The sequence below is a fragment of the Spermophilus citellus genome (assembly GCF_964194105.1).
Source record: "Spermophilus citellus genome assembly, chromosome: 4".
Classification (NCBI taxonomy): Eukaryota; Metazoa; Chordata; class Mammalia; order Rodentia; family Sciuridae; genus Spermophilus; species Spermophilus citellus.
In genome coordinates, this window is record NC_138185.1 from 63343919 (window position 1) to 63362384 (window position 18466).

The window sequence follows — 18466 nt, forward strand, 5'->3', positions numbered from 1 at the left end:
AGCCCCAGCAACAGAGAACACACTTCATCCAACACAATCAGATTTTGCACAGCTTGGTTGCTTTTCATCTCACAGGGCTTTGTTTATTTGTTTTAATTTTAATTAAAAAGCCTTTCCATTCTCCTGGGAATAACACTAGAAAGAGGAAGATAAAAACCATAGCAATATTGACACATTCTCAGCTCATGTCCAAAAACTGCTCTAGCATCATTAGAAGTAATGTTGATTAGAACTGCACAGTAGTCAAACTTAGATGGATAACCAGGAAAGGGAGCAGAAGCAGGTATGGTTATAAAGTATTCTGCCTCAGAAATTGTTTTTCTTTATGATAATATGTGTAAATTATCCAAAATCCATTATCCCTCATGCCTCTGTGGTGTTTAGGGTGACTTCAGTAATCTGCATTTATTGCATTCATTAGGCACATCCTTGGGACCTTAAATTGAATAAAATTAAATGGTGAATTGCCTCCAAATATTTGGAACAATATTAATTTGGAGGCAGGGATTGTTCTGTTCACTGATCTTTTAGCTTGCCCTACTTTTCTGTCAGGATTTCACAAACATCTGGTGATGCTGGCTACAACGAGAATTAATCTTCCATAATATATCTATCTTTTTCTGGGCTATGCCCATGAGATTCCAGGAAAACATTCTGAGTTTCATAATTTTCTCACTCAATGAGTCAGTCACTCAAATTTCTGGTGCCAAGACCTCCCATCATTCATTCTTGCAAAAGCAATTATGTGGGTTACACAATCTGTACACAAACATCAGTCTCCTTTTTGTAGTCACCCTTGCATTTGTTAGAGGATTAATAACTTAGGCACATTGAGAAATATCATCACATGTCTGGTTCCCTGTGGACAAAAACATCTGGTCCTAGTAAAAGGAGGCTTAAAATAAATAATCACTCTTGTTATATTGTAATTCTAGTCCATCATATTTCTAAAATAGGTTTTCACCAAGCTAATGGATATTTGATTAAGTCTCTATTTTCAAATACAAGTGTCAAAGTCACAGATTTCATAAGACATACAAACAGGGATACGTCCTGTCCACTTGAGGTAAAATATTTAACCACAAGCTCTGCCCTCAAAACAGCAGTGGTCAGCCAGCAACCATGTGGTCCCTCTACCATGGGCTCTCATTCAATCCAACCTGAATTCTTTCAATGCTTTCTTAGAAATAAGGCACTTTGATACTGGAGTAAGTATAATCTCTAGTTTGTAGGGGCTACCATGGATTGTCGCCTGCCTTCACAACACCCACCCTGCCCTTCCTTTCCTACTACGGGACGGGGCGTGAGACTGACCCCACCCCCGATTCCAGGGATGAGAAATTATATCTAAACCATTCAAGAACTGCATTCTCTGTGGGTATATTGATGGTTGAGGTGGGCACATGACCCAATTGAAGGGAAGTCAAAGACTTTCACTCATTGCTTGAAGACGAGGGCTGCTTCCTTTGTGCAAGGACAGTATGCAAACAGAAAGCCTGGAGTAGCTACTGCTTCCCCAAAGGAAGCCAGCCAAGTACTAGAACCATATTGAAAATGTTCTCAACACTCCTTTGCATCCCAGGAATTGCTGAAACTTCACATTCTTCCATCATGTGATTCCATGATCCTATAATGATCCTACAGTCAGTTCTTTTCCCTTCTCTCCCCCTCTCTATGTTATAGGTGAAGGTACAAAGGTTAAAAAGATGGAATGACTTGTCCCATATCACATAACACAACTATATTGATTTGACTTTCATTCAATTTTTCCCCTCCCCCTAAAGGCTTTTCAATCACTTCATTTAAAGGTGGTAATCATTTCTTAGTTTTAACACATTTGGAGCAGTTAACAGAGGAGGTGATGTTATGTCAAGAATTGTAACCAAAAAAAAAAAAAGGCAATTTCTCACAAGGAAAATTAAACAATACATTTGAGTAAAGGGTAGAATGCAGGACCTGATATTAGGAGTATACAATTATGTGCCTAAAATTATAGAGAACTGCCTAGTGTCAGAATTAGCTAGAAATTCTTCAATCTTTATTTCACTATTCTTGTTCATATTTCTTCTCTGTTTCTGAGACAAAACTCAACAGGTTCTTAAATAGTAGATATAGCAAAGGCTACATGATGTTCTCACACCCTTTTCCCCCACATTCTGCACACACAACTAGATTGTTTCCCACTGTCATTACAATAGCATGTGGTCATATCACAAATGTGGGGCCAGTGGAGTATGAGCAGAGATGCTGTGCTCTACTTCCTGGCCTAACTTTTAAAACACCAACATACAAACATACAACTGCTCATATTCTCTTCCCAAACCAGAGAACTTGTGAGCCATGTGTTAAAGAAGGTGGCATTGCATGATGGCAGAGAGTGAGCCCCAGAATTACTGATGGAGCAGAGCCACCAACAGGACAGAAACAGCAGTCAGACTTTACTTTTATTGTATTAAACCACTGAGATTTCAGGGCCTATCAGTTTATTGCAGTAACGCACCCAATATCACCTTAGACTAATACAGTAGGTATTGTTCGCTTTAAAGCTTTCTAAAAAGATATACAACCGAGCCTCACTCTCAGAACACCTAGCTGAGAGTATCAGGTATAAAACAAGAAGGTGAATGGGAGGTAATGTTGGTTATCTTCAGGGACAAGGTTAGCTAAGGGTCCTCAGGATTCTTAAGCATGGCAAAGATGAGATTCATAATCCATGGTTTACCAAAAATGATTTTGAAGGATGCTGATGGCGTGACCAGTTATATTCATAATAAAATTCAAAACTGCTGCCTCCTCCCTAATTTACTGTTGAGAAAATCAATCATAAATGTTAATGTTGGCAGATCTCTATTTACAGAATACAGTTTTTATAACTATCCAGGGTAATAAAATTGTCCCAGCTAAAACCATGACCTTGTCTCCAAGGGCTGCTTCACTGTGCAGCCAAACAAGAATGACAGCAGGTACCAGAGTGGAAAGTGTGCAAGTGTCCTGCACCTGAAGGAGGCTTGGGATCCTAACCCCCGCCCCACCTTATGCCAGGGACATGACCTTGGACAAGGGCTGCTCTTGGCTTTTGTTATATCTGTCATCTATAAAATGGGGTTACCAATGTCTAACCCTGGAGGGAGGAGGGCTGGCTGGAGGACATGAAGTGTGAAATCCTTTCAGATAAAAAGAAGGATAAAAAAGGGGGAGATAAAAAGGAACAGAGGTAAAGAGGAAGGACAGAGTATACTATGTGTAAAAAGTCATGGATGTTGAAATTAAAAATATGTCTGCAGCGTTAGTTCCTTAGGAAGATCAAAGTCACATATAGGAACCTTGTGTGAATACTGGGAATGAAGCTGAGAACAGGAAAGGTTGTTTGGGTGCAGGTACCATAGAAACAGGGCCCCCTGGGCATTTTTTAAGCCAATGTCTCACCATAGTGTGGAATGATGCTCCAAGCCATGGCAGATGCATAGATGCCCCCAGTCATCCAGAAGATACCCAGCCAACTGAGATGTTCTCCACGCTTCTCTCGAGATAAGAATTCAGAAAAATAGGCAAAAACAATCGGCAGAGAGCCTCCAATGCTGCAGAAAGGAAAATGCCAGAAAGAGAGAATCAAGTTATGTGCTGAAAATGGTCATAACAGGAACCAAGTTACCTCTGACCCCACCCTTAGGCCCGGTGGTGAAATAACCCAGGAATGTGACAGAGCAGCCAGACAGTTCCTCTCTACCTTAGGGAAGCAATCTTTTGACTTTATACACTGACTTTACAATTGCTAGCCCTAAACCTTATTTTTTCTAATGTTCAACCTTAATATGATGTCTTGAAAGTCAATCACAAACAATCCAGAGCTTTCTGGAGGTAGCACACATAGTTAGAGAACCAAAGTGCCTAGACCCTTGGTCTCAGAGGGGCCAGCCCAAGGTCTCTGAGTCATACCCTATGCCTGAGATGAGTCGGCAGAAGAGGAAGGCTCCATATCCCTGCACAAAGGAGGAGAGGGAGGCGAAGGAGGCATTGATGGCCAGAGAAATGCTGAGGACTCTCTTCCTTCCCAGCTTATCAGCCAGGCCCCCCAGAATGAAGGCCCCCGCCATCATTCCTAGGTAGACTATCAGTCCTGTAAGACAGAGAAAGAAAGGGAGAAGATGGAGAGAAAAGATAAGACATTAGAGACCATCTGATGTTTAGAAAATCCAATGCCCCTTTTTACCCATCCTAGAAATTCTATATCATAGACACAAAAAAAGAAATGTGACAAGATATTCATGGAAAATTAACAATTCTATACAAATATGACCTTTTACAAATGTTAGTCCAACAACAATAACCTCACCAGGTTTACATCTGTGTACACATACCAACATAGATGAACTAAAGACGATTGTTTTAAATGCCTAATTCTAATACAAAAGGCTGTAATTTTACTTTAAATCAAAAAAAAATGTTTGTACAAAAAAAAAAGTCCTCACCCTAGGGGTGATATGTAAGGAGAGAGAATTTTCAACGTAAAGAGTGGCAACATCGGTAGGGGAAAGGTTGGGAAGGAAGGATATGGTACAAGTGTAAAAGAGCAATTGCCTACAGGGTCGACTATCATATTACACATCCATAGAGACACTTCTGGGAGCTATAATCAATGTTTAGTCTTCTTAAGGGAATGTAACATAATTTGAATATAATGTTAGGTGTGTCCAATTTAATTCTGCATGAGGGTATCCAGTGTTCTCAATTCCATTGATTGGAAGAGGTTGTACTTTTTGTTGTATTTTCTTGGCAAATTTGATCATATAGCAATTAACCATAAATTTCTTCCATTGGTCTATATATATCTTATGTCAATCCTATGCTATTTTGATTACTACAGTAATCAAACTATATTTGAAATCAGGTAGTGTTGATGCCATAAGATTTGTTTTTTTTTTTTTTTTTTGTCTTGTTTTGCAGTGGACTGAACCCAGGGCCTTCTGCATGCTGAGCAAGAGCTCTACCACTGAGCTACACCCTCAATCCTCAGCTTTGTTCTTTTAGCTCAACATTGCTTTGTCTATTTGATGTCTTTTTAATTTAACAGCATTAATTCTTCTAATCCATAAACACAGGGTATTTTTCAATTTATATGCTTCTTCTTCAATATTTTGTATTTCAATATTTTGTAGTTCTCAATGTATAGATCTTTCATTTCCTTAAATTTATTCCCATTGAGGATATTATAAAAGGCATTGTTTTCTTAGTTCCTTTTTCAGATAGTTCACTGTTAGTATTTAGAAATCATGCTGATTTTTGCTTGTTAGTTTCCCACCCTGCAACTTTAATGAATTTGTTTATAAGCTCTGACAGTTTTGGATGAAGTCAGAGTTTCCTGTATGTAAGATCATGTCATTTGCAAACAATTTTACATCCTCCTTTTCATTATGATAATTTTTATTTCTCTTTCTTGTCTAATTGCTCTGGCTTGAAATCCCAATTCTGTGTTTGACAGAAGTGGTAAGAATGGGCATTCTCACCTTGATCTTGATCTTAGAAGAAAGATTTTCAACTTTTCACCATCGAGTATGATATTAACCCTGGGTTTGTTATATATAGTCTTCGTTATTTTGAGGTACGTTCCTTCTATACCTGATTTTCTGAAAGATTTTAATCATGAAAAGATGTTTAATTTTGTGCTTTTTCTGCAGCTGTTGAGATGATCTTATGATTTTTATTTTTCATTCTGTTAATGTGGTATACAGTGTTTATTGACACACATTTGTTGAACCATCCTTGCATTTCAGGGATAAATCTCAATTGATCATGGTATGTGATCCTTTTAATGTGGTGTTGAATTTGACTTGCTAGTATTTTGTTGAGAATTTTTGCATCTATGTTATCAGTAATATTGGCTTATAATTTTCTTTCCTTGTAGTGTATTTGTCTGGCTTTAGTATCAGAGTAATGCTGGCCTTGTAAAATGAATTTGGAAGTATTTCATCCTCTTCAATTTTTTGAAAGAGTTTGAGAAGGATTGGCATTAATTTTTCCTCAAATATTGGGTAGAATTTGCCAATGGAGCCATCTGGTCCTGTGTTTTTCTTTGTTGAGATGTCTTTGAATACAGACTCAAACTTCTTACTCATGTTTGGTCTTTTCAGTTTTTTTTTTATTTCTTTATGATTCTGACTTGACAGATTGTATATTTCTGGGAATACATCCATTCCTTCTGGGTTATCCAATTTGTTTCTGTAAAATTGTTCACATTACTCTCATGATCTTTCATATTTTTTATAATGTCTCCTCTCTCATTTGTGATTTCATTTAAGTTTTCTCTCTTTTTCTTAGTTGAACTAAGTTTGTCAACAAATAACATTGTTCATCTTTTTAAATAACCAACTCCATGCTTTAACTATTACACTTTATTGATCTTCATAGTACTAATGGTAATAATAGTACCAGATTTCTCAGCTCTATATTAATTCATTCTTTCTTTGCTCAACTTCAGGACTGCTTGCTAAGTGGCTTCCTTTCATCCAAGGAGAGAAACAATTAAATGTATAATTATTATCACCAAGTGAGAAAAGTGCTCCAATAAAGGTATGTGTCAATTGTTACTAAGACACAGAGAAGGAGCATAATTTAGATATATCACACTCAATGTGGGAAGGCTCCCAAGAGAGTCATTGAGTTATTCTTGAAGGAAAAACAAAACCTAAGTTTCCATTCAGTGATTGGGGGAGTGCACTCAGGGAAGTGGCAGATGGCAAGTGCAAAGACAGGAAGGCACAAAGAAAGCCTGATACGTTTGGGCAACTACTAGTATAGTCTAGTGTAAGCAAAGCATAGTTCATGTGGGAGAACCCAATGAGGGACTGAGGCTGAAGTGTAGAAAAGAGGCCATAACATAAAAATGATAAATGGCTCTGTATGTATGTGTCAGAGAGAGAGAGAGAGAGAGAGAGAGAGAGAAGAGAAAGAGGAGAAAAAACACGCCCATGTATGGATGTATGCCATGTGTGGGTACACAAATGGATGCTTGCATAGGTCCATAAATTGGAGGGAAAGAAAGGGAAAAATTAAAGGTGTAGTCCAGAGATTGGCTAAGAACCAATCTCTACCTGCTCTACCTTGGCCCCCAACTTGGAGAAAAACATTATTATCCAATAACAATTCATTTTTATTTTACCCCAGTAAGGCAATCTTCAACACCTCTGTTTGACAAGTAAAAGCCACCCTTCTAGACCCTACTTTTAGATTCTGACTTTGCCTGCTGCTCCCCACAAGGATCTGCCAATAGGACATGAGACAGAGGCTCCAACGGTGGAGGAGGAAGAAAGCAACTGTGCTTTCTTTTCCTAAAAAACTAAGACTTACCGAGATTACTTCTTCACCCTGGCAGCAGCAATGCCTTTCCAAGGCAGCAGCTGAATGCAATGAATAGAAGCCACAGTGTGCCCCACCCTCCTCTCCCACACCAGCACCAGCCAGCTGGGGCCCCTCTTCTGCAATCTGAGCTGCCGCTCCTTGGGGCACCTTCTCTGAGCTGCCAAATTACAATAATTCCAATTCCTTCTCTTGATTTCTGCAGCCCTAGTGGTGGTAGCTGCTCGCTGCTTTCACTTTCATAGTGATACTTTCTAAAAATATTTCACTTACCCCATTAATATTTTATTCCAAAGTCACTAGCATGAGTTCTGTCTCCTAACCATGCCATGGCTGATCCAGACACAGGGGCAGATGAACAAACATTAGAAATCAGATATGGAATCCAACCCCTCAGCTTTACCAGAAGAAGAGGTTGAGCCCCAGAAAGGTCAGTGACTCGCCCAGAACCTTGACAGTGGATGAATATCTGTTGTCACCGATCCCTGGTCTCCTGGTTCTGAGCCTAGTGGTTTTGCTAGCAAACCTCCCTGTCTAAGGCACAGAGGCACCAAAGAGAACAAGGAGAGCTTCTCGAATACTGTCTTTGGAGGCTGGGAAAGGAGGAATGGAAGAAAAATGAGTCTTTCCACCAGGGAAGGAAAATGTGAAATTAACAATGCCTCTGAAATGGCTGTGCTATTAAACTCATTTAAAATCTGTCTTTAGCTGAAGAAATTAAGGCAATAAATTTAGAAAATTAGAGTGCAATGGAGTTATCAAAAATTACATGAAGCAGATGAGGGGAAAGCTAGGAACTATCATCCTTCAATTCTGCTCAGCAAGTTGAGTGGTATATTAGGGAAATGTCCCCAATACACTGAATTTTTAAGGAAATTAAAAACTATGATTGTAACTTGCAGAACAGAGAGGATGAAATCAAAGGGAAAGGGTATAGAGAGATGGGAAAAGCTTTTTTTTTTTTTTTCCTTCTTCTTCTTCTTCTATTTGGGATTGAACCTAGGGGCACTCTACCACTGAGCCATAACACCAACCCTAGCTTTTCTTTTAATATGTTAGTATTGTTTTGTTTTTGCTTTGTGTTTGTTTTGCAGTACTAGAGATTGAGCCCAGGGGGACTCTACTACCACTAAGCTACATCCTCAGCCTTTTTTATTTTTGAGACAGGGTCTCACTAAATTGCCCAAGCTGTGATCCCTGCCTCAGGCTCTAGAATAGTTAGGATTACCGAGTTTTTTAAAAAAATATTTTTATTTTAGTAGATGGACACAATCCCTTTATTTTACTTATTCATTTTTATGTGGTGCTGAGGATAGAACCCACTGCCTCACACGTGCTAAGCAAGTGCTCGATCACTGAGCTCCAACTTCAGCCCTTGGGGAAAGTTGGTTTTTTTTTTTTTTTTTTTTTTTTTGGAGGGATTGGGGAAAGTTTTTAATAGGTGATCAAGCAACAAAGGAAATGGACTACCCCTCCTTGGAAGAGGGAGGAGCCTGTGCTGACAGGAACCATGAAAGGAAGAGCCCAGTTGTAAAACAGATGGTGTCTGGTGGGTTCTGGGCTCAAGGATCAGCAGCTGCACAACCACAGGCAGCCCACTCAGTTCCCCTGCCATCGCTGCCCTTTGTAAGACTCAGACCACAGCCCTCATCCTGCAGAGTCGTTAGGGTTACATAGAGGAAGGGGTTGGAAGTACTGAGCAGGATGCCTGCCACCATGTACATCCACAGTCAATAACAGCTGCTATTGTTATCAGTATTGTGGCTCAGAAAAGTGAAAATAAGATGGTGGCATGTTAAAGTCAAACCAGCCACATATTACAGGAATCTGAAGAAAGAGGATCCAGAAAAGCAGACGAAACTTATTTTTAGCAACATGCCCTTTAAATAGACTTCCCTTTCTCTCTACCTGGAGAAGGAGCCAGATTCCAATAAAAACCTTTCTTTGACTAAAATAGTTTTCAAATTTTCTCTAACAAAACTTTCAGGGAATTATCTTTCTAACTCTGTGTTTGTCAAATTCTCTGGTTAAATGTTATCTTCACTTAAAGAGGCAACTCTGATGTTCGAAACTGGGCCTCATCAAACATTTTCTGTAAAGGGCCAGAAAGTAAATATTTTACTCATAAATAATCGTTTTGTATACCTCTGATAGTCTCTGTCACCTCCTTTTAAAATTTACAACCCTTGTCAGGTGAGGTGGTGCATGCTTATTATCCCAGCAACTCAGGAGGCTGAAGGAGGAGGATTGCATGTTTGAGGTCAGACTCAGCAACTTAGACCGTGTTCTCAAAATTTTTTTTTAAAAAAAGGAGCAGGGGGTGGAATGTGACTCAGTGTTAAAGCACCCCTCAGTTCAATCCTCAGTAACAAAAATAAGTAAAATATCTAACCCTTTATACTAAAACACACCCAAGAGGACTATTCTAGTGTTCCACAGCATTGAAGGGTGACTATATTTCACAGCAACATAGTTTGTTTCATAAAGAACTAGAAGACATTTGGTATTTGTTTTTTAAGGATTGGCTAGCTTCACTAAGCATAATCTGCTCTAGTGCCATCCATTTCCCTGCAAATTCTATGATTTTGTCATTTTTTATTGCTGCATAGTACTCCATTGTGTATAGATGCCACATTTTTTAATCCATTCATCTATTGAAGGGCCAAATGTCTTCTTTGATATAATGAGAGCAACTATGAACAGAGCAGGGAGGAAGAGCAGGAAGAAAAGATTAACATTAAACAGAGACATGAGATGGGAGGGAAAGGGAGAGAAAAGGGAAATTGCATGGAAATGAAGGGAGACCCTCACTGCTATACAAAATTACATATAAGAGGTTGTGAGGGGAATGGGAAAATAAACAAGGAGAGAAATGAATTACAGTAGATGGGGTAGAGAGAGAAGATGGGAGGGGAGGGGAGGGGGGATAGTAGGGGATAGGAAAGGTAGCAGAATACAACAATTACTAATAGGGCATTATGTAAAATTGTGGATGTGTAACCAACGTGATTCTGCAATCTGCATTTGGGGTAAAATTGGGGGTTCATAACCCACTTGAATCTAATGTACGAAATATGATATGTCAAGAGCTTTGTAATGTTGTGAACAACCAATAAAAAAAAAAGAACTAGAAGAGAAGATGCCAAAGATTCTCAACACAGCAAAATGATCAATGATTAAGGAGATGAAAATGCTAATTAGCCTGATTTCCATTATGTAGTGTGTATGTATGTCAAATTATCACAGTGTATCCTATAAATATGTACAATTATTGTGGATCATTTTTAAAAATTTTTAAATTTGCAACCCATGTAAAACTAAAAGAAGATCACGGGTTTGTGGGTCATTGTTTGCTGAACCTTGTTCTAAACAAAATGCAGTCAACTCTGCTCCTCTTTTCATAATATATTGGTCCATCTCTTCATATCATATATCTCTATTTGCTAGTAGATATCTATTGGTTCAATGCTTATCAAGGTCTGTTGACTGTCAATTACTGGAGGTGGGGACAGGGTTAGTTCTAAGTTGAGTTCCTTATTGTGTCTTGCATTTAGCACATACAAAGCACATAGTAGGTGCTCCATTAACATTTGTTCAATAGAAAAATAAATGATATAAAAATTCATATTTACTATAGAAAAATCTGAAAATATACCTGAAACAAATAAAAGGTAAAACAAAAACTATCCATCACATTACCATTGAAGGACAGCTGTTGTTACATGTTTGTTTGTTTTTGTTTGTTTGTTTGTTTGTTTGTGGTCCTGAGGATTGAACCCAGGGCCTTGTGCATGGAAGGCAAGCACTCTTCCAGCTGAGCTATATCCCCAGCCCTGAATGTTTGTTTGTTGTTGTTGTTGTTTTTAATGTTTTTTAGTTATAGATGAACACAATAATTTTATTTTGTTTATTTATTTTTATGTAGTGCTGAGGATGTAACCCAGTGCCTCACATGTGCAAGGCAAGTGCTCTACCACTGAGTCACAACCCCAGGCCACATGTTTTATTTTTGTATTTATATGTTTACATCAAACTGTATTGACTTGGTTGAGACCATTCTATATTGGAAGTTTCCTACTCTGTTTTTTCCACTTCATAAGTAACTCAGCAAAGGACATCTTTGTGCATAATATCCTCATCTGCAATTCTGGTTATTTGCTCAAAATAGAAACAGAATCATAAGGTGAAAAGGGATCAACAGCTTTGTGGTTCCTGAGATGCAATACCAGATTTTCTTCCAGAGAGCTGACACATATCATAAACCTATCACCAGCTCCAGATGATTTTATCCTCAGACAGACAAGATATTTCCTCTCTGCACCAGAGGCAGTGGGAGGAGGAGGCACACAATCAGATTGCACTGGCTTATAGTGATAATGTGAAAAAAGAGGCCCCTGCATGGATGATCATCTTTATTCAGCAATTAACCAAGGACAAAGAAGCCATTTCTAGCTTTCTTTGCTTGAATACATAGACATTAAATGCATTAATTATGCTGAGAGGATTCTGAGATCCCTTTTCCTGCAACCACTCAAATATTTATTTGACTGTATACATTTGCTTTGCAGGGATAAAAATCAGCATCTCCCAACTAAACTATTCCATTCTACTTACAATTTCTAACAGAAAATTCCTGACAACTCCTTTCCATTTCTTTATTATGTAATAAAATATATCTTCTTGAAAGATGATACTCTCCTGGATTAGGGTCTAGGATTCACAGGCTCACAAGCGGTAAATGTGATAAGGGAATCATGGGAATCCCCTAGGGAAGGCTCACTTGGATATCAGATCATGGAAGAACATCAGGATTTCTGTCTGCACATCCTATGAAATCAAATGCATTGGGAAAGTTGGGCAAATTATTTCTATGACATCTTGATGCTTGGAGACCTCCAATTGTGTAAACATTTTCTATGAGGGCTAAGTACTTCTTGGCACAAGAAAACGTTTGGCTTTACCTTGTTGTCCAGTAGAAAACAACCTGGAATCACCATGCTAGACTTTTCTAATCCTTTATGTGTCCAACACATTCAACTGAATGAATTTCGGGGAGTAGGTTAACTTTCCCAGTCTATTGGAATTTTTTCCTAAATGTCACATAAAATATTCAGAAACAAATATATAGAGGATAAATGAAAGGACAAAGGAACTAGCATCTGGGAAGTCTCTGCCATGTGCTAGTTACTTTACTAGATGATATATACAGTAATTTCTGTTTGCCATTCCAACTTTATGAGGAATATTAATATCTTCATTTAACAGATGAGGAAACTGAGGTTAGGAATTTTCCTTTCTGTCCACAGTTACTAGAATATTGAAGTAAAGCTTCCAGTTTGGATGGAAGAATCCAAGTTGAGTGATTCGTCAATGCTGATTGTTCAGATCTTTGCATAGCTGGCCCAGGTTCAAGCCCAAGTTCAGAGAGCCTTTCCTAACCCTCCATCTTCAATAGCTTTTACATCCAATGAAAGAAATCACAAAGACCAGGTAGAAGCTGTTACATATATTCCAAGTGAGTGATATTGACAACTTGGTCCAGGATGGTAGCAGTACAAGTGGTAAGATGTGGCTGGATAATGGATGCACGTTAAGGGTAACATCAAAAAGAAGAATGGAATTTAAAGTTGGGACTGAATGAGATCCCCAAAGGAGTGGGTGGCAACAGAGTAGAAATTCAAGGACCCAGCATCAAAATATTCCAGTGTTCAAAGGTCAGGGAAATGGGGGGAACTCAATGATGGCCAGCAACCAGTGAGGCAGCAGGAAGCTAGGAGATAAGGGTAGCCTAAAAGTCCAGCAAAGAAAGTACATCATCGAGAACTTTTGGTAATATCGCCATTTTGATGATGTTAGTTCTGCCTATCCATGAACAGTTTATATTTTTCCATCTTCTAAGATCTTCTTCTACTTCTCTTTTTAGGGTTTTGTAGTTTTCATTGTATAAATCTTTCACCTCTTTTGTTAGGTTGATTCCCAAGTATTTTATTTTTTTTGAGGATATTGTGAATGGAGTGTTTTTCCTCATTTCCGTTTCAGAAGTTTTGTCGCTGATATACAGAAGTGCCTTTGATTTATGCGTGTTGATTTTATATCCTGCCACTTTGCTGAATTCATTTATTAGTTCTAGTAGTTTTTTTGTAGACCCTTTTGGGTCTTCTAGGTATAGAATCATGTCATCCGCAAATAGTGATAATTTAAGTTCTTCTTTTCCTATTTTTATGCCTTTAATTTCTTTCGTCTGTCTAATTGCTCTGGGCAGTTTCGAGAACTATATTGAATAGAAGTGGTGATAGAGGGCATCCCTGTCTTGTTCCAGATTTTAGGGGGAATGCCTTCAATTTTTTTCCATTGAGAATGATGCTAGCCTGAGGCTTGGCATAGATAGCTTTTACAATGTCGAGGTAAGTTCCTGTTATCCCTAGTTTTTCTAGTGTTTTGAACATAAAGGGATGCTGTACTTTGTCGAATGCTTTTTCTGCGTCTATTGAGATGATCATATGGTTCTTATCTTTAAGTCTATTGATGTGGTGAATAACATTTATTGATTTCCGTATATTGAACCAGCCTTGCATCCCAGGAATGAATCCTACTTGATCATGGTGTACAATTTTTTTGATGTGCCTTTGTATCTGATTCGCCAGAATTTTATTGAGGATTTGATGCAATCCCAATCAAAATCCCAACGGCATTTCTTGTAGAAATTGATAAAGCAATCATGAAATTCATATGGAAAAATAAAAGACCCAGAATAGCAAAAGCAATTCTAAGCAGGAAGTGTGAATCAAGTGGTATAGCGATACCAGATTTCAAACTATATTACAGAGCAATAGTAACAAAAACAGCATGGTACTGGTACCAAAACAGGCGGGTGGACCAATGGTACAGAATAGAGGACACAGAGACTAATCCACAAAGCTACAACTATCTTATATTTGATAAAGGAGCTAAAAGCATGCAATGGAGGAAGGATAGCATCTTCAATAAATGGTGCTGGGAAAACTGGAAATCCATATGCAACAAAATGAAACTGAATCCCCTCCTCTCGCCATGCACAAAAGTTAACTCAAAGTGGATCAAGGAGCTAGATATCAAATCAGAGACTCTGTGTCTGATAGAAGAAAAAGTTGGCTCCGATCTACATATTGTGGGGTCGGGCTCCAAATTCCTTAATAGGACACCCATAGCACAAGAGTTAATAACAAGAATCAACAAATGGGACTTAATTAAACTTAAAAGTTTTTTCTCAGCAAGAGAAACAATAAGAGAGGTAAATAGGGAGCCTACATCATGGGAACAAATTTTTACTCCTCACACTTCAGATAGAGCCCTAATATCCAGAGTATACAAAGAACTCAAAAAATTAAACAATAAGAAAACAAATAACCCAATCAACAAATGGGCCAAAGACCTGAACAGACACTTCTCAGAGGAGGACATACAATCAATCAACAAGTACATGAAAAAATGCTCACCATCTCTAGCAGTCAGAGAAATGCAAGTCAAAACCACCCTAAGATACCATCTCACTCCAGTAAGGTTGGGAGCCATTATGAAGTCCAATAACAACAAGTCCTGGAGAGGATGTGGGGGAAAGGGTACTCTTGTACATTGCTGGTGGGACTGCAAACTGGTGCGGCCAATTTGGAAAGCAGTATGGAGATTCCTGGGAAAGCTGGGAATGGAACCACCATTCGACCCAGCTATTGCCCTTCTCGGACTATTCCCTGAAGACCTTAAAAGAGCGTACTACAGGGATACTGCCACATCGATGTTCATAGCAGCACAATTCACAATTGCTAGACTGTGGAACCAACCCAGATGCCCTTCAATAGATGAATGGATAAAAAAATGTGGCATTTATACACCATGGAATATTACGCAGCACTAAAAAATGACAAAATCATGGAATTTGCAGGGAAATGGATGGCACTAGAGCAGATTATGCTTAGTGAAGCTAGCCAATCCCTAAAAAACAAATACCAAATGTCTTCCTTGATATAATGAGAACAACTAAGAACAGAGCAGGGAGGAAGAGCAGGAAGAAAAGATCAACATTAAACAGATACATTAGGTGGGAGAGAAAGGGAGAGAAAAGGGAAATTACAAGGTAGTGGAGGGAGACCCTCATTGTTATACAAAATTACACATAAGAGGTTGTGAGGGGAACGGGAAAATAAACAAGGAGAGAAATGAATTACAGTAGATGGGGTAGAGAGAGAAGATGGGAGGGGAGGGGAGAGGGGATAGTAGAGGATAGGAAAGGTAGCAGAATACAACAGTTACTAATAGGGCATTATGTAAAAATGTGGATGTGTAACCGATGTGATTCTGCAATCTGTATATGGGGTAAAATTGGGAGTTCATAACCAACTTTAATCTAATGTATGAAATATGATATGTCAAGAGTTTTGTAATGTTTTGAACAACCAATAAAATAAAAGACAAGTGAAAAAAAAAAAAAAGAAAGTACATCATGAAGAAGGAAGTGGTCAATGGCTACAGTGGCTGTGAACAGGTCAGGAGAGCGGAGGACTAAGATCTGACCACCGGATTGAGTAAGTGAGGGCCACAAGTTGTCTAGACAAGAGCATGTTTCTACATTGATAGGGACCAAATCCTCCTCAAAGTGGGTTCAAGTGCAGATGGGAACTAAGGAATTAGATTCCGTGAGTTCTGCTAAAAAGAGAATAGGAAAGGTATGTGTGGGGTCAGGACCACATTGTGTGCAGGTGGGAATGGTTCCACGCAGAGAGAAAATCTGATGTCCCAGGGAGGTGAGAGAGAAGGAGACCTAGTGTGCAAATGGACAGGATACCTCTGCCTGGGTCACAGGGCAGATGGAAGCACAGAGGCAATCAGGGAGGTAGGTGTGGAGATAGGATGTACTTTTCTGGTTGTTTCTATTGTTCTTAATGAAAGAGAAACTCAGGTTACCATCCTGAGTGAAAGGATGGGGATGGGATGCTGGAAAATGGAGAAGAGTAAATAATGCACAAAATAGTTATTGAGGAGAATGGGAGAGGGAATGGTCCAGGGAAGAGAAGGATGCTGGCTGGCAGCACAAAGGGCCCCCTTTGTGGATGACCTTAGTGAATGAATTTATTGAAGCCAGTCAGCACAGTGTGTTTCTCACCAGCCACCACGTAGAGGGTACAGGGAAAGATTGATGAAAACTTAGATGCAATTAGGTTTGGAGACTACAGCAAAGTCAGAAAGGCACAAGGAAATTGATGGCATACACAAAGAGTGGTTATGATAATGGGCCTTGAAATTAAGTTCAGTGAGGACAAGGGGGTAATTAGAGACAGTTTGATTAAAAGCTATAGGGCCAGGACTGGTGGCTCACACTTGTAATTCCAGATACTCAGGAGGCTGAGGAAGGAAGATCACAAGTTTGAGGACAGCCTGGACAACTTAGTGAGAACCTGTCTCAAATTTTTTTTTTTAATTGTTTTACACAGAGGGCTGGAGGTGTAGCTCAGTAGTAGAGCACTTGCCCGAGCATGTACAAAGCCCTGGGTTCCATCTCAGCACTGCAAAGAAAAAGAAAAATGTCCATTGGAGAAGACTTGAAGGAATTTAGAGAACAAGATATTGGGAAATAGCTATTGAAATCACCAAGAATTATAACAGAAATACTGTTGGAATGTGACAGTGAATTTGGAACTAAAATTCTTAAGATATGAGAGAGCATGATTCAGGTGACCGGCAGATGATCACTACAAGAATGCATAGGAAGTGATACACTTTGATGACAAAAGACTCAGATGTGGGGGTTTTTAGTGAGGAGAGAGAAAATTGTCCAGAAAGGTCAATAAATATCAAGGAAGACAACAGTGCTAAGGTGCGGGGTGTGAGGTATGACAGAGAAAACAGCCCCCGTCTAAGACTTCACAGCTTAGCTATGTCCTCAGAGGAGAAAATGTTTCAGTTACAACAACAGGGTAAATGGTGAGGTAGGACAGACTAGGGACCCTGCCTCCATCAGCAGAGCTGACATAAGGCTAAGGATCTCCCTGTCACCTTGCCCCCTTGCTTTTATCACAGGGGCTAACTTTCCCAAAGTGCAAGATACTGTTTTTCAGAAAGATTGTCCAAACATCCCAAGGAGTATACACAAACCCCAAGTTTGACCTATAATCTAGGAGGCAGAATCCCCTACATACGACCTCATACATATTACTTGCATCTCATGCATTTAATGTAACATTTGGGGAATAAGCATTCGGTGCATGTGCAATAGGCATTATGGGCAAAGCATTGTAATCTGTCAATCACCCCCCCCCATTTAACACAATCCACTCTAACAAAAAGCCTGCCAAAGACAAATAAAGGACTCAGAAGCACATATAAGCCCAGATCCCTGTGAACCTGCAAGCAAATGTCTTTGTTCTGTCCCCATTGTGTTCTTACAGAGTATCTTTCTCCAATAAACTCTTTTAACTGTTCTCTCTTTTTTTTTTTTGATGAATTCTCACCACCCATACAGAGCTGTCACCCAGGTCCCAAGACCAACAGCATTGGGAGAAAAGCTTGACATAAAAGTTTGGGGACTGAAGGTTATAGAGTGTTCTACAGGAATAAGTCTGGGTGATAAGTGATGTCTTGGGAGACAAGGGCCTCTCAGGGTGACTGACATTTACAGGGACAAAATGCATAATGAAACTAATCTTGATTTCCATGGCAAGGCTGGTAGTGTAGTGAAGGAAAAAATGCTTGGGATCCTATCAAGAATGCATTGAGCTCTGGAATTCTCTTCAGTCCTGCCAGTGGAAGAGTAGAGGTCCAGGGGAGTCAGCTTGTTTATGATCTGTTTCTCCATTGAAATGTCACTTTCATGAGAAGAGGGACTTGTGTGTCTTGGTCATCAAGGAACAAGTGAACAAAGAGTTGACTCCTTAAACAGTTATTGAATAAAGTGAATAAATTAAAAATATGCAACTATAGGGCTGGGGTTATGGCTCAGTGGCAGAGCGCTTGCCTAGCACGTGTGAAGCACCAGATTCAATCCTCAGCACCACATAACAAATAAAATAAAGGCATTCTGTCCATCTACGACTGTAAAAAAAAAATTAAAAATAATATATAACTATAAATTCATTTGTATTGG

At 39.1% G+C, this 18466-nt stretch overlaps 1 protein-coding gene across 1 annotated transcript in view; it reads right to left on the reverse strand.

The window, feature by feature from the left end:
- SV2B (synaptic vesicle glycoprotein 2B) overlaps window positions 1-18466 on the reverse strand; it is a 180538-nt gene that overhangs the window by 35285 nt on the left and 126787 nt on the right. Inside the window, exons 4-5 of the mRNA XM_081292247.1 lie at window positions 3937-4117; window positions 3427-3578 (exon numbers count right to left, since the gene is read on the reverse strand). Coding sequence (XP_081148373.1) covers window positions 3427-3578; window positions 3937-4117 — 333 coding nt within the window. The remainder of the gene's footprint in view (window positions 1-3426; window positions 3579-3936; window positions 4118-18466) is intronic.